The sequence below is a fragment of the Vanacampus margaritifer genome, chromosome 6 (assembly GCF_051991255.1).
Source record: "Vanacampus margaritifer isolate UIUO_Vmar chromosome 6, RoL_Vmar_1.0, whole genome shotgun sequence".
In the NCBI taxonomy this organism is placed as follows: Eukaryota; Metazoa; Chordata; class Actinopteri; order Syngnathiformes; family Syngnathidae; genus Vanacampus; species Vanacampus margaritifer.
Genome location: NC_135437.1, coordinates 17069741 through 17084027, shown reverse-complemented (window position 1 = coordinate 17084027; position 14287 = coordinate 17069741). Strand labels below are relative to the sequence as shown.

General features: G+C 39.9%; 1 protein-coding gene across 4 annotated transcripts in view; it reads right to left on the bottom strand.

The window, feature by feature from the left end:
- Nucleotides 1–13324, bottom strand: part of otogl (otogelin-like) — a 45275-nt gene extending 31951 nt beyond the window's left edge. The window contains exons 1-18 of one of the 4 annotated variants that reach the window (XM_077568125.1): nucleotides 13211–13324; nucleotides 12889–12931; nucleotides 10730–10808; nucleotides 8924–9002; nucleotides 8747–8839; nucleotides 7869–8023; nucleotides 6992–7113; nucleotides 6688–6893; nucleotides 5282–5406; nucleotides 4936–5042; nucleotides 4717–4823; nucleotides 4262–4387; nucleotides 3346–3454; nucleotides 3222–3268; nucleotides 3002–3147; nucleotides 2518–2644; nucleotides 1195–1372; nucleotides 994–1118 (exon numbers count right to left, since the gene is read on the bottom strand). In XM_077568125.1, coding sequence (XP_077424251.1) covers nucleotides 994–1118; nucleotides 1195–1372; nucleotides 2518–2644; nucleotides 3002–3147; nucleotides 3222–3268; nucleotides 3346–3454; nucleotides 4262–4387; nucleotides 4717–4823; nucleotides 4936–5042; nucleotides 5282–5406; nucleotides 6688–6893; nucleotides 6992–7113; nucleotides 7869–8023; nucleotides 8747–8839; nucleotides 8924–9002; nucleotides 10730–10808; nucleotides 12889–12931; nucleotides 13211–13292 — 2056 coding nt within the window. In that variant the 5' untranslated portion in view covers nucleotides 13293–13324. Of the gene's footprint in view, nucleotides 1–993; nucleotides 1119–1194; nucleotides 1373–2517; nucleotides 2645–3001; nucleotides 3148–3221; nucleotides 3269–3345; nucleotides 3455–4240; nucleotides 4388–4716; nucleotides 4824–4935; nucleotides 5043–5281; nucleotides 5407–6687; nucleotides 6894–6991; nucleotides 7114–7868; nucleotides 8024–8746; nucleotides 8840–8923; nucleotides 9003–10729; nucleotides 10809–12888; nucleotides 12932–13210 lie in introns of those variants that run through there. The other 3 variants (XM_077568126.1, XM_077568127.1, XM_077568128.1) reach the window with 3 other exon arrangements.
- Nucleotides 13325–14287: the final 963 nt, after the last annotated feature.

Below are 14287 nucleotides of genomic sequence, written 5' to 3'. Positions count from 1 at the left end.
TCATCGCCTGTGCCGCTGCAGCCCCTGGCATCATCGCCTGTGCCGCTGCAGTCCCTGGACTCTACGCCGGAGCCTTCATCCAGGTCCCACTACAGACGGTGACTTTGTTTAGGACGTCTGGGATCCGTCCCTTAAGGGGGGGGTACTGTCATGTCTGGGTAGAGCTGGCTTTGGTTGAGGGCCCCGATTGGTCCTGAGTGGATGCCTGCCCTTTCGCAGGCTGACCGATCCGGGCCCTCAGCCACTTGTGCCTGGCCCCAGGTGTGACTAATCCCCTAATTAGTGTGGGTGCATTTAATTCCCGGGTGGTGATCAGTCCCTTGTGGGATCATTGCCATTGTCACGGTCACCCCCGGAGTTTGTGCTGTCATTTTGATTTTGTACAATAAAACATAACGGTCTAACCCGCACTCCTGCCGTGGTTCTCCTGCCTTCCTGCATTTTGGGTCTTCTACGCCACACATCGACAGTCACCACGCCGTTCCGTGGACACATCGTGACAAGTTGTTTTTTGAACATCTGTGTTGTGTCAAACTAGAACTTTTAAACTGTACAGGAAATGCTGGAAGTAGCATTTTAATATTTATTTAACAGTCATACAAGTGCAACAAGGTCACTGCTATTAATAGTAAAAAAATATGCTGGAGTTACACAGCGAGTACTGTTAACATATATCGATATCAAGCCGATTCCAGGCATCGGTACTTGTGCCTCGTGTGGCCGTTTCAAGATAAGGAACTAGCAATTGGAAATTTGCCATTCATTTCATGCATTTTTAAGGAAAATGGTCTTTCTTTATAATTATCTCTTATTTTTTGGGGGGGGGAAATTTTATGTTTTAAAATTGTATGTATTAAAAGCACTAGTGGTATCAGTACTTGGTATCAGAGTGGTACCGAACATCGAAGTTTTGAGAGCTATTTTTCTTCTGTAATATACAATGTCCGGTGTGCTGAGTTTCCACTGCAATCTCACTTTCATTAATTTAATTACCATTCTGTAGGTTCATCTCACACGGGTCAATGATGGGCAGGTTCACTGGTGCAACACAAGCTGAAGACACCTTCCAAGCATTTGCATGAAGCTGTGGCGTACCCTCAATCATACCAGCAGGGGACCTATACACAAATGGAATACATAAATGCAATAAAAAACAGTCATTGGCATGCTTAGAAGTGCAAAGTGCCAACTCACAGAAAGTCATCTCGAAGATTTCCATTCAAGGTGCCGCAAAGGCCGAGAGTCAATCCACGCCAGCGGCTGTCTAGCTGCAAATGGACTCGCCCACCTTTGCCGTCATAATGCAGCCTCAGTCCCACCCGTGCCTTCAGTTGGGTGAACACCGAGGTCAGCTTGCGTACGTCCATTGCATCTACACACCCAAAAGGGAAGAAAAAAAACATGAAAATGACTGGCAAGATGTTGAATTAAACTCTGAACTCAAAATCTGATATGTTGTGACTCAAGTAGACCCACTAAAGTTATTTGTCTTCTTGTATGAATAAAGCTGTCTTTACGCTGCATATTTTTTCCCCCTCTAAGTGGCACAATTGGGGTGCAAATCATGGCAACATGAATTATGTTTTATTGTTTACACATCCAGGTCTGCCCAAATAACACAAGTTCACCCACTGTAAATATGAACTACAGAAAAAAATATAGCATTAAATATTATGCAAATATAGTACCTACAGGCATCATTAAATCTGTAAAAATAATTTGCACATGGTGGTGGCCATTAGAGTAATGTGGGGTTTGCCCTTATTTAAATCAATGGGTGGGAAAAGTCAGCCCAAGCCTGCTAAACACTATGTAACATTTAATTTTTGTACTATTTATATAATATTGATTACTTCTGCAACATTGGCCAGTGCTAATGCTCATGCATTTATTTATTTATTTTTATGTGTCTTGTCTGCATATGGGTGGTTTCATGTGTTCAGTTAGTGTAGATAGGAATGTCCCTTGAATAATACATGGAAACTAGAGAATGCCATTTCTGGTGAAAGTGCATGTGAAGGCTGAAATAAATGATTTGTAATAAGATGTCAATGAATGATGATGTTGACTATATGAAATAATATAAAGTGATAACTGAATGACAGTGAACAATATGGCCAATGTGGAATGATGAGGAATGGTACTGAATAAATTTGAATGAAATTGATAGGTGAGGAATAATTTGAAATATAAATATTTCACATGTTAAAGCTGGCATGCAAAGAAGAGGCTAAAAGAGCTGGATAGACTAAAGCAAAACTAAAACACATGCACCACATGCTAAACTCTTACTTTGTTAGTCAAATCCTCTCAATTTGCCTTTTTTAAGTCAGTGGGTCAATTTAACCATGAAGAGTTATCTTGTGCTAATTTAACATTAACGATTTAAACACTGTGTGGGGGAAAAAAAACAATTGAGTTTATTCCTGACAATTTTGTGTAATCAAACAAAACGAAAATGACCCAGAAACATTATGAATGCAACAGGTTAAAGTGAATACATTAGTTCATAGCCACCATCAATATAAGGCAGGATGGGTGCTGAATTGACACCGATCATCACGCCTCCTTCTCTGGTCAGAGTGATCTGATGACTCACATCCTCCTCCAGCACCAGAGTCACCGACTGAATGCACACCTGCTTCTGTACACATGAAAAAGGTGGGTTTAACGTGCATATGTGGAATTATGAGGGGCCACCAGGGACATCATTCAGGATTACCTCTTATACTCATTAAAGAAACCCTCTCATTCACGCGACTGAAATGCTCTTATGCACACTATGTGCTCTATGAGAGCACTTAAGTAGCGTTTATGAAAGCATCTTAAGTGTCTGAGCGCTTATCAGGATTTTGAATGACAGTAACTTTCATTATTACTGTGTGTGTGTGTGAGTATGTTGGTCGTGTTTGAGAACAGAAAAAATTCAGCAATGTGCGAGAGTTGTGTCCCTGACGGCTCCTCATACTGTACGGGTGTGTGGACATCATCTCTTCAGCACCTCAGTGCAGGTCGTGTATTGCAGTGTGACGGTAAATCTGCTGCTGCCACGGCTCTTTGCGAGGACGTACTGGCACGCGCCCGGCTGCAGAAACATCCTCCCGTCAAAAGTGGTCACAAACACGTCGCCCATTACCGAACACTCCGCTGAGGGTGGGATGGACCAAAGTAGTAAAATGATAGATTCGCTGCTTTCTCAGCAAAAGGTCAGACAGTCTCACCGGTGCAGTTGCTCTCAGTACAGTTCCATACGCCTCCCATGCAAATACTAAAAAAATATTTTAATTGTTTAAGAGCACATTGGGGAAATGAATCCTTCTTAATTGAATACATGTTAAAACTTACCAAACATTGCAACCTTGTCTAAGCACATGTCCGTGCGCGTATGACGAACCGTGGTAAACACATGGGCACTGAGAAGCGGCTATGCATGTTCCATTTTGTAGAATGAGCCCTAGAGAAAAACAATAGCACGATCAGATTTTGAATTCGTGACACGGATAAGCCGTCCAAGTATTGAAGAAGAAAGAAACTTGAGAAATGAATTTTGATCCAGAAATAAACATGGGGTTTGTTTTTAGTATTTTGACATCAAACACACCAAGGATCAAGAATTATAGCATCCTTTTTCGAGCTTGTCTAATCAAAATGAGACACTGTTAACCTTCATACTGCAGGGCCAATACAGAGTAGATTTTGTTACCATGACAATGAAGTTGCTGGATCCGAAGAATAATAAAAGACAGTAAAAGTGTGGATTGTATTTTAACTCTTCAGCAGCACTTCATCATCATCAATATGCCAAATTACACCGATCGAGTACGTGGTCTGCAGATGTGTGCATGCACTTGACACATTAGCCCCACTCTTATGTAAAATCTAGCTGATTTTTTTCCCCCTGCCTCGCTCACAGATTTAGTTTGGAAAATAGGACATATTTACTTAGTTGTGCAATTTCACACTTGATGGGTGGGCAGACACTCCAGAAACCCACTATTTGTATTTACATTTTCCACAACATGCTTTTTAAAATGTTTGTTTTTTTCTAATTATAGCTAAGTTAAATCATGCATGTCCATGTAGTTTACTAAATTTTCATTGCAAAAGAAATACCATGCCAAAAAAACACCTGACTTCAGTAATATAGTTTCCTTGACATATGGCCTACCATTTAATTTCTATATATCAAAGAAACACTGGTTGTAATGCAAATAATAAATTAGCAGTTAACACAAATTACTAAGTTCCTTGTCTTCACTACCATCAGGACAGTAGCAGCCGTCCAGGCAATGCAGGTTGGTTCCGAGACACTCTTTTTCAAAGGTGCAGGTGGGAGGGCAGCAACTGATACAGTCTCTGTACACGAAGCTCTCCTTGCAGCCATCATCTGCAGGTTAAGACAGTTTCACACACACAAAAGCTTGACTGATGGATGTCTCCAAAAGATGATCTTGAGTGACTATCCTGTGTTGTACAATTTGTGTGCAAATGTCAAACTTGTTTAATATCTAACATTGTAAGTTGGACCAAGTATATGGCTTGGTAAAGGAAAAGGAAGGAGGGGACTACAATAAACAGTACAACATATTATAAGATCAGATAGCACACAAATGCAGATTTTTGCCTTGACATTTTAAAATCGTTTGAGAAGGTTAAAAAGCAGCATGTGTGAAACATCCAGCTGTTCAAAAGTCGGAAGTTGTACTGAGAACTTACTGCAAGAGGGGAAGCTATCCCTCCACTCCCTCACTGGATACCCCACATGAGAGCAGGCCCGGGTGTACTCCACCAAGGCCCTGCAAAATGTCTCCTCATCATCAGCTCTATGGTAGAAATACACTTCAAATGATGTGGGACTGTAGCCGAGCTAGCATATTAAACACATAAAAATGACAGTGAAGGGTAAATACGTAGTACAGGTAAGGTGTGACTTACACACAGAGGTCAGAGACACATCCGGCCACAAATGGGTTGGGATCAATATTCTCGTGACAGGACAGAAACGGGAAGAAAAGGAGAGCGCTGCATTTCTCGATGGCATCCTGCAGACATGAATGGAATAGCAATGGTGACAAAAGCCGCACCACATTTGTTGTCTTCTATTTCATTTCAAATATGGGAAGTAACTTTAACAAGATTGTGGCAGTGTTCAGACTTTGGGCTTAGAGGCAGGGTGCACCCTGGACAGGTTGCCTTTCTCTCTCCCTTTGAGTAGTTAGCTATTACACAATGTGATCAGTCTATAAAGACTTTAAGTGCCATGTGTCAAAGTGGTTCTTACGTCCATATCTGATTCTGAGTCACATGGTCCATTGAAGTCGAGGTCCACTGACGGGCAGGGTCTTTCATGAGGCAGGTCAACCGCCCAGCTGTTAGCGAACACGGCGGGCTCATTGGTCTGTATGCCTGAAAATACACACTCATAACATACGGTGGATATGGAAATGGAAGTGATGAAAAGGGAATTGCTCTCCCATTTTCATGGTGAATCCTTTTAACATTCATCAAATTTGATGTCATCCATCCACTCATCTACTCTATCTAGGATAACACTGTTCAAAAAAAAATTCACATTGGGAAAAAATTGAGTGGATTCCCTATAGCAGAGGTGGGCAATCTCGGTCCTCGAGGGCCGGAGTCCTGCAGGTTTTGGAAGTTTCTCGCTTCCAACACAAGCTGATTCCAATCAACAGGATCGTTATCAGGCTTATGCAGAGCTTCCTGATGAGCTGATCATATATCAGCTGTGTTGGAGAAGGGCAACATGCAAAACCTGCAGGACTTCGGCCCTCGATGCTCACCTCTGCCCTATAGCTCATTCACTGCCATTAACGGATATAGACGTCATTTTTTTCACATATATTGTTCATGTAATGGAACTACAGTATGAATTGTTTCTGTTTTGTTTAATTGTAGTTGTTGCCTGAAATAAATGAAAAATGAATTTAAAAAAATGAATGAAAGATTAATTGTAACTAGGCTGGCAGTGAATGAGCTAGCATGAGTTTGTCAAAGTACAAGTTCTGGAATTCCCCTAAAATGGCTGTTTCAAACCAAAATGCCAGACGTTCTAAATATTTAGCAAACTTTGATCCAATTAAATGTCAATTTTGCATCGCACCTCTGTCTAGTATATGAGTTGGATTCATTTGGGCGAATTTGTTTATAGGAGTTCAACACTACCGGCGGGAGGCCCCGGGGACGACCCAGGACACGCTGGAGAGACTACGTCTCTCGGCTGGCCTGGGAACGCCTTGGGATCCCGTCGGAGGAGCTGGCTGAAGTGGCTGGGGAGAGGGAAGTCTGGGCTTCCCCCTAAAGCTGCTGCCCCCGCGACCCGACCCCGGATAAGCGGAAGAAGACGGACGGACGGACGGACGGACGTAGTTCAACACAAGCCCAAAGTACAAGCCCTGAAATTCGCACAAAATGGCTGATTCAAACCACAATAGCTGACTTCCTGTTTAATTTTGAGCATTGGGTCTTTGACACTTTACTGTGCCTCCTATTGTAATAGACAAGTCCACCCAATTTTGTGTCAGTCATTGAGACAAGAAAAATTAAGACAGCGATTCCAAGAAGCATTCGTACTACCTGTTACTCAGGCCCTAATTTTAATTGAGAAGAGAAGAAAAGAAAAGAGATTTGTGTCTACAAAAGAATTAAGAGAATGAGGTAGCAGCCTACCGCGGGCGGTGGTGAGGTCATCACTCGCTATGTGGTTGAAATTCCCACACAAGCCACAGGGGGCACCCCGGTGCTCCTGACTCATCTTCAGGTAAACCCCTGTGCCTCCATCCCAGGCCAAGGAGAAGCCAAAAACACTCTTCACCAGAAGGTAATCGGCCAGACGCTCGATAAAAACACCGCCTACCGTGTGAGGCAGACTGAGCCTGGCATTACACAAAGACAGGCTTTTTTTTACATTTAAAAATCCTCCACAAAATAGGCTAATGAGCCTACTACAAGATTATCTCTGCACATCACATACCTGCGTCCGCCCTGGTGGACATGGTATGCAGATATGTGGATTTCTTCCTCATTTGGGAAAAGCAGGCTGAGAGCTCTTGGACATGAATACACCCTCCCGTCGCACACTCGGCTGTTGTGTACCTGAACACACACCAAAAGGACCAGTCAATGAGGAACGCAGAAATGAGCCGAAATTCTCAGCCATATTGATAGTGTCCCCTTCAGCCAACCATCAGTACCCCAAATCTTGACATACACCTAATCGGACACTGCACAATGCATATTACGTAATTGGACTTTTTAAATTGTATGTAAATGCTGTAGTTGTGTCTCTAGTGAGAATATGAAGTTACACAACCAATTAAATTTGTTATGAGCTACCTTCGTTTTGAATTTTGCATCGTGTCAGCTGCATGTACCACATACAGGGATCTGCACACTAATTGACAAAAATAATTTTGTGGCTTGGTCATTAAATTCTGCCACTATATGAGTGACAATACAATCCATGTTTTCACTATCTTTATGGGGGCTTGCAATTGCTTTGCATTACACACTCCCTTTTTTTCAGACTGCTCTTAAAAAGTTGCTACTCACAGTCGTCATGGTAACGAATACTGTACTCGCCGATGGCCCCACACTAGAGGGTGCGCAGATTAACATTGGTGAGAGGTTAATAGTGCAATATTTTTTTATCCTTAGTGTATTTTGACAAAGGCATTTATTATAACACCTGGAAATTGTTTTAGATTGTAAATGAAAATGTATCATACTGTATGTCTATGTTAAAGGCACATCTAATACTGTATACATTTCCTTCAATACTCAGGTCAAAATGCATTTTAATTAGTGATGTGACTTTTTTTTTTTTTTATGTTCTATGTGCTTTCTCTTACCCACACAGTATACTGCGGTGTTGCAGAGTGGCAATCCTGTGCCAGGATGTAGGAACACGTCCCAGGAAAGTAGAAGTAGATCCCATCAAAGGTCTCGTAGTGGTGCTGACCCCAGGACCTGCAGATCCCGTCTCTGTCTTGACCCTGGTTGGGTACTGAGGGATCAATTTTAGGAGACATAAATTCAATGAATTAAAAAAAGATACCCTTCTCAATGTTATCATTGTATGTCAACATTGTTCATTTAAGGAGGATTCCCTCCCGCCCCTCCGAGGCTCTTCACAGTTCACTGAATCCCCGCAGCTGACGATGCTGACATTTACGGGGGTCTGATGGCGGATAAAGTGAATCATCTTATATTCTTAGGAAAGGGCAAATTTTTTACATCTGATAGTATTTCTCTGCAAATGAGCTGATCCAATATGTGATTATTGCATTTACACATGCTCAGCTGCTTGAGCTATTAGCCTTATCTAGCTAAATAATCAGCTTTACCGAATTGGGTTTTGGCAAGCTTCAGCTTGGTCCCATATCTCTTTCCAACGTGTGTGGATGCTAAATCAGATTAAGAATGTCTTTATGACAATTCTCTTGCTGTGCGAGTGGGATAGAAAGCAAGGGATCCGCGGAAATTAATTATTTTGTAGTACATACATCTTTCATGAATACTTGCAAGACAACCAGGGAGGATGACGTGTGCAGAATAATATGCAAGCATAATTAACTCCCGCTTCTGCAGTCAAATGAAGAAGCCTTTTGGATTAAAGGTGATACGTCAAATAAAAACAATCCAATTTTGTGGAGTTATAATTCAACCCTGAATAAATATTTGATTGAAAATGTGTCAAATTTGGCATTTGTGTTAATACATTACTGACCAATCTGGCAGCGGTCTCCCAGCGCCTGGAACTGGGTACAGTCACAAACCCCATCGTCCTGACACCAGCCGCCATTGAGGCAGCTACAATATTCTGGAGGAGAAAGCATACAGTCAGTTTCCTTCCTGTGACATCATCGTCATCAACACCTTGAGCTTTCAGACTGGCAGTGCTTACCTGACGAGGAGTCTCTGGCTGTAAAGTTGTGCAACACGGTGCGGGACAGAGTCTCGTCAGAATGCTGAGGTCTGTATGTCTGGTTAATGGTTTGAATCAGTTGTTGTCAGGCTTTTTACACCACCACAAGTACCACCTCAAAAAATAATTTGCTTTCCCAAGATTACTAATTTGACCAACATTAAAATACAGTAGCAAAGTGGGACTAGGCAGCCAATAAAATGAGGCAGAGGCATTCTTCCTAAAAAGAACACTTAAATGTCCGACATTTGTCTCCAATGTTTACAAAACACTACAGACACTTATGTTCATGCTTTATGGTTATGTACTCCGGTTATGTATTTCTGGACTAAAGTCTTAGAAAAACTTTCCGCTATTTTGGACTGTAGGATACCTTTATCTCCAAACTTGTGTTTGCTAGGTGACCTAACAACAACGGACTTACCACATAAACAACTTCAATCTACACTTGTAGCCCTTACTATCGCTAAAAAAACAATTCTTGTTAACTGGAAAAATAAACAAACTCTGATGGGCTTTAGGTGAACTGATGAATACACATACGCTCGCACACACACGCACATACAAAAAAAAAAGTATATATATGTGTGTGTGTATATATATATATATATATATATATATATATATGTATATATATATATATATATATATATATATATATATATATATATATATATATATATGTGCCTTCCTGGGTGGAGTTTGCATGTTCTCCCCGTGCTTGCGTGGGTTTTCACCGGGTACTCCGGTTTCCTCCCACATTCCAAAAACATGCATGGCAGGTTAATTGAACTCTCCAAATTGTCCCTAGGTGTGAATGTGAGTGTGGTTGTTCGTCTCTGTGTGCCCTGCGATTGGCTGGCAACCAGTTCAGGGTGTACCCCGCCTACTGCCCGAAGCCAGCTGGGATAGGCTCCAGCACCCCCGCGACCCTAGTGAGGAAAAGCGGCCAAGAAAATGGATGGATGGATGGATATATATATGTATATATATTTAAAAAAATTAAAAAAAACTTCTCTTTTTTTAAAAAGGAGAGCAATGATGATGTCAAATCGAATGAACAATACTGAGCTCTCCTTAGAAAGAAAAAAGAAAAAAAAAAGAAAAGAAAAAAAGAAAAAAAAAGAACACTTAAATGTCTTGTTTTCGTAAACCATTGTAGCACTATGCACATCTTGAACATTAACACTGTGCTTACAAAATAAAATGCTCCACATAACGTCACACAATGATTCGATTAAAACATATTACACATAAATGTAATGAAAATTGCACCTAAATAATTCTTCCAAAACAAAAGATGGCATCAACTACTGTAAAATAATGCACAATTTGAACATTTAATTGAGTGATTCTTCATGTACCACTAGAGGGAGTACCACACTATGCAATCTATGGGAAACATTGGTTTAAATCAGGGGTGCTCAAGTTCGGTCCTCGAGAGCCCCTATGCAGCCTGTTTTCCATGTTTCTCTCCACTAACACACCTGATTCATGATCAGGATCGTTATCAGGATTCTGCAAAGCTTGCTGATTAGCTGATAATTCGATTTAGCTGTGCTGCAGGAGGGAAACATGGAAAACAGGCTGGATATTGGCTTTCGAGGACCGAACTTGAGCACCCCTGCTTTAAATGATGATAAAATTGAATTTTTTTTGACAGCGTCTGAAACTGACAATGACTCTCTGACAGCGTGTAAAGGTGTGCCATGTTGTGTACAAAGACAGCTTTGTGCCCCATTTAAGTGTGTTTTTTTTTTTTGCGCATGATGTGGGCGCGCTGACCTGCTCTGGTTCTCTTCGGTGTAATGTACCAACCTCATCCCAGAGGATATCCCGTTTCCTTCGAAGTGCATTAGCCCGTCTGCACACACAAACACACACACTAGAGGTAAGGAGTGGCGAGAGGGATTTAAGCGCACTTTACACTCGTCTTTACTAGATACAAAGGATACTGTTTGTCACATACGCTGGAAAGACTGTTGGTTTCAATATTTATATTCACTCACTGAACACGTTATACTGATATTTGTATTTAACACCAATATCAATATCAATAAATTTGCTTTTTTTTCTATCACGAGTTGGAACTGAACATTGAAAGGCAAAGATCAATTTTTACACCTTTCTATCTTCTTCTGCCTTTAGTAAATCCAATTTAAACTCACTCTGCAGCGTAACTTCTATTCTCGAGTCTTATAAATCTTTAATTTTGTGCTCTCCTTCAATAATGCTTGTTTGAATGTAGCGCTTAAAAATACATTTTGCTGTACAGTTGTATTTAAAGTGCACTATTCTTGTTTTTATGCTTTGCCTTATTTCTAAAATGTGCCATGCAAATTAAAATCCCATGGGTGATCAAATTGACTGTTAGATGTGTGACGTTGACGGTACAGTAGTGTAGAACTGCAGTGCATGCCACTGAGAGTTTTTACTGATGTTTCAGAGGTAAAAACATACAAATTAACCAAAATGAGAAATGTACAGTAGAAATAAAAACATTGTATTTTGAATATAACAAATTAGGAAACAAAAATACATCTCATACAGTTTCAATGAAAAATGACCATTATTTAAACTATATCAAACTAATCTAATATTAAACTCACTCATATCAAACACAATATGTAGTATGGTTTGCCATCCATCCATCCATCTTGATGAGTCGGGGAGACCGGGGCTAGTTGTATCACTTTTTATACTTTTATATATTTCTTGGAATCAATACATTATATATAAACAAAATGTATCCTAGATGAGAGACCAAAGTCTTATGTTTCTTGCATTCATGTCATTTTCATACTTTTTGAGTTATAAGCCATCAAACAGAGGGAGTGAACATATGACATGTTGCCCCACCAATGGGTAAGTTGTCACACTATACTGTATGGGGTAAGATGTCACACTGGATTTTGCAACTAATAAAAGAAGAACAAAATTGTCCTTGTTCTCCTGTTTTTGTCTGTTTGTTCTTACAACCAGATAAATTGTTTATCGTTGATGTTGAACATTTACCATAGCCATTGAGCAAACTTTAACCTAAAATATTATGAAACATATTAGAGTCCTTAGGAACTGCTGGCATGTAGGTCATAGCTCTCAGCCTCAAATGCCTGTTTTGCTTCCCTTAAATTGGAAATTTGAGATTAAATTGAATTTATTTAATTTATTTTTTAAATAAAGCATTTCGGTTAATGGCTGGATGGTTCATCATGAAACTTAAACCAGTCCTAACATGTGGACATACTGTAGTTCCAACAACTGGAAAATCATTTTGTAAACAATGAAACAAAACCTGGCAAACTAATTTCCTCACTCTTCAGACTCATCATCTGAAGAACAATTTGTCTTACGTAAACAGAGCTGCCAAAGGTGCATTTTTTATTGGCCCATTCTTTGCATATGTGACAACAAACCCCAAAATGACTGAGACAAGTTGCCCCAAACTACTATGTTGGCTAATACTTGCTCTAGTTGAAAGTTATCTTAAAACAGAGCAGTGACTGAGGCATGACAAGATGCCTGAATCGCTCTTCTAACGAGTCCAAATTATTTGCTGCTAGAATTTGTTAATGTATGACGCCTGTTTCAAAATATATAAAGTTGAAAATTTTTACTTTGGGTTGTGCAAAACAATTAACTGGCACTCATCTCATCTCACAATGTGCTATTCTCTTCTCAGACAGTACACAATCACTGACCATTTATACAAAGAAAACTAGTACTGTATTACACTTTTTCGTTGCGCCCTCTGGTGGAAAAAAAAATTGCAGTGTGACAACTTACCCGTGATACAATTAGCCCAGATAATTATCTGCAGAGAAAGAAGGAAACCCAGATCCTGATTGTGAGGCAGATGTGCTAACCTCTATTGCACACTGCTGCAGTGCTGCCCATGTTGTGGTTTAAAAAAAAAATAAAAAATCTACAAAATATTTGTTTACCTTTGTTGCCTTGCTTCTGAACCTGAAGGTCGATTCTGGGCTCCTAAGCATTCCAGGCAACGACAAGAAAATAGAAAGTATTATATTTATGTTTTTTAAATGGCCTCTATCACATTTAAGTAGTACCGTACGTAGTAAAAAGTAGTGATAAAAAAATAAAATAAAATAAAAAAGTACGGCGGTAACTGCTAGCGTGCCTTCTTGTGCCCATTTTAGTGTTTAATAACCTCGAAACCCTTCATTTTGCGGATATCGTAAACCGAGGAAATCTTGTATGGGAAAAAAATGGTATTGAAAGTTTGTGATGAGCTGTCTCACTTACCCGCCACAAGAAGAAAAAGGAGGAGGTGGGAGAGAGACAACAACATGACAGCAATCCGTCTCAATGACCGCTTGAGGCTCATCTCAGAATCAGGTGCGTGTCACTGGTCTCGGGAGGATATTTGGACCACGCTGACCCCCCCGAAAAGGAAAGAACGTTCTGGTGCAAGTAGGAGGGGAAGACTAGCTTACCTGGTGACAACAGCTACTTCCACTAAACAGGTGACGACGACACGAGAACATTCTCAAGTTCTTCCACGTTCGAAAAACAAACGGAAATAAATTGATAGCGTTTAATGTGTTTTTTTAAACCCTCAATGATGAGTTGTGACGAGAATAGGAGAGCAGAAAGACACAATCACCGCCGCCATTACTCGAGCTACTCAACTTCATATTAAAAGTGTATTGTTTACGTAGTAATAAATTATCTTTCAATTAACATGTCAACGCCCATTTCAAGTATTAATCAAGCATTAAATTCTACCTTTTATTTTTAAATACCTTTGCCTAATAAACATTAACTTTAGTGTTTACTGTTGTGTATGACAATAAGTAATGTGTCTACTTGCTTTAGTTTTACTGTCTAAATAATACTGGCTGCTTTACCTTTTTCTACTTATGAATAAAATCTATCTATCTATCCATCCATCCATCCATCCTTTTCCGTTATTTTATAACAAAGGCCTGATGATGCTAATCTAAATTTAATTAGAATCGAATCAGCACATTAGTTATAATTTGCTCCTTTTATTGCATTCAAAATAATGTGATGCATATTAACAAAATAAAAAAAAAATAGGAATTGGATATAATAATCACTTCTGTGTGCATATTCAACAGCTAATCAAGCAAAATTGTCTCTCCCATGTTTTGTCATAATCATATCCAGAAGCAGATGTACTGTGTATGTGGTTGAATAGAGCAGGTGGAAGAAAAGACACGTACGAAGGATTTTGTGTATCCGTGTATGTAATAAGTGTATCATAATTGGATATTGATATCAAATGGAAATTGTTGAGTAAATATTTTTAAAAGCTTTGATGTTCTTAAGAAATCTAATACTATACAGCGGAACCCC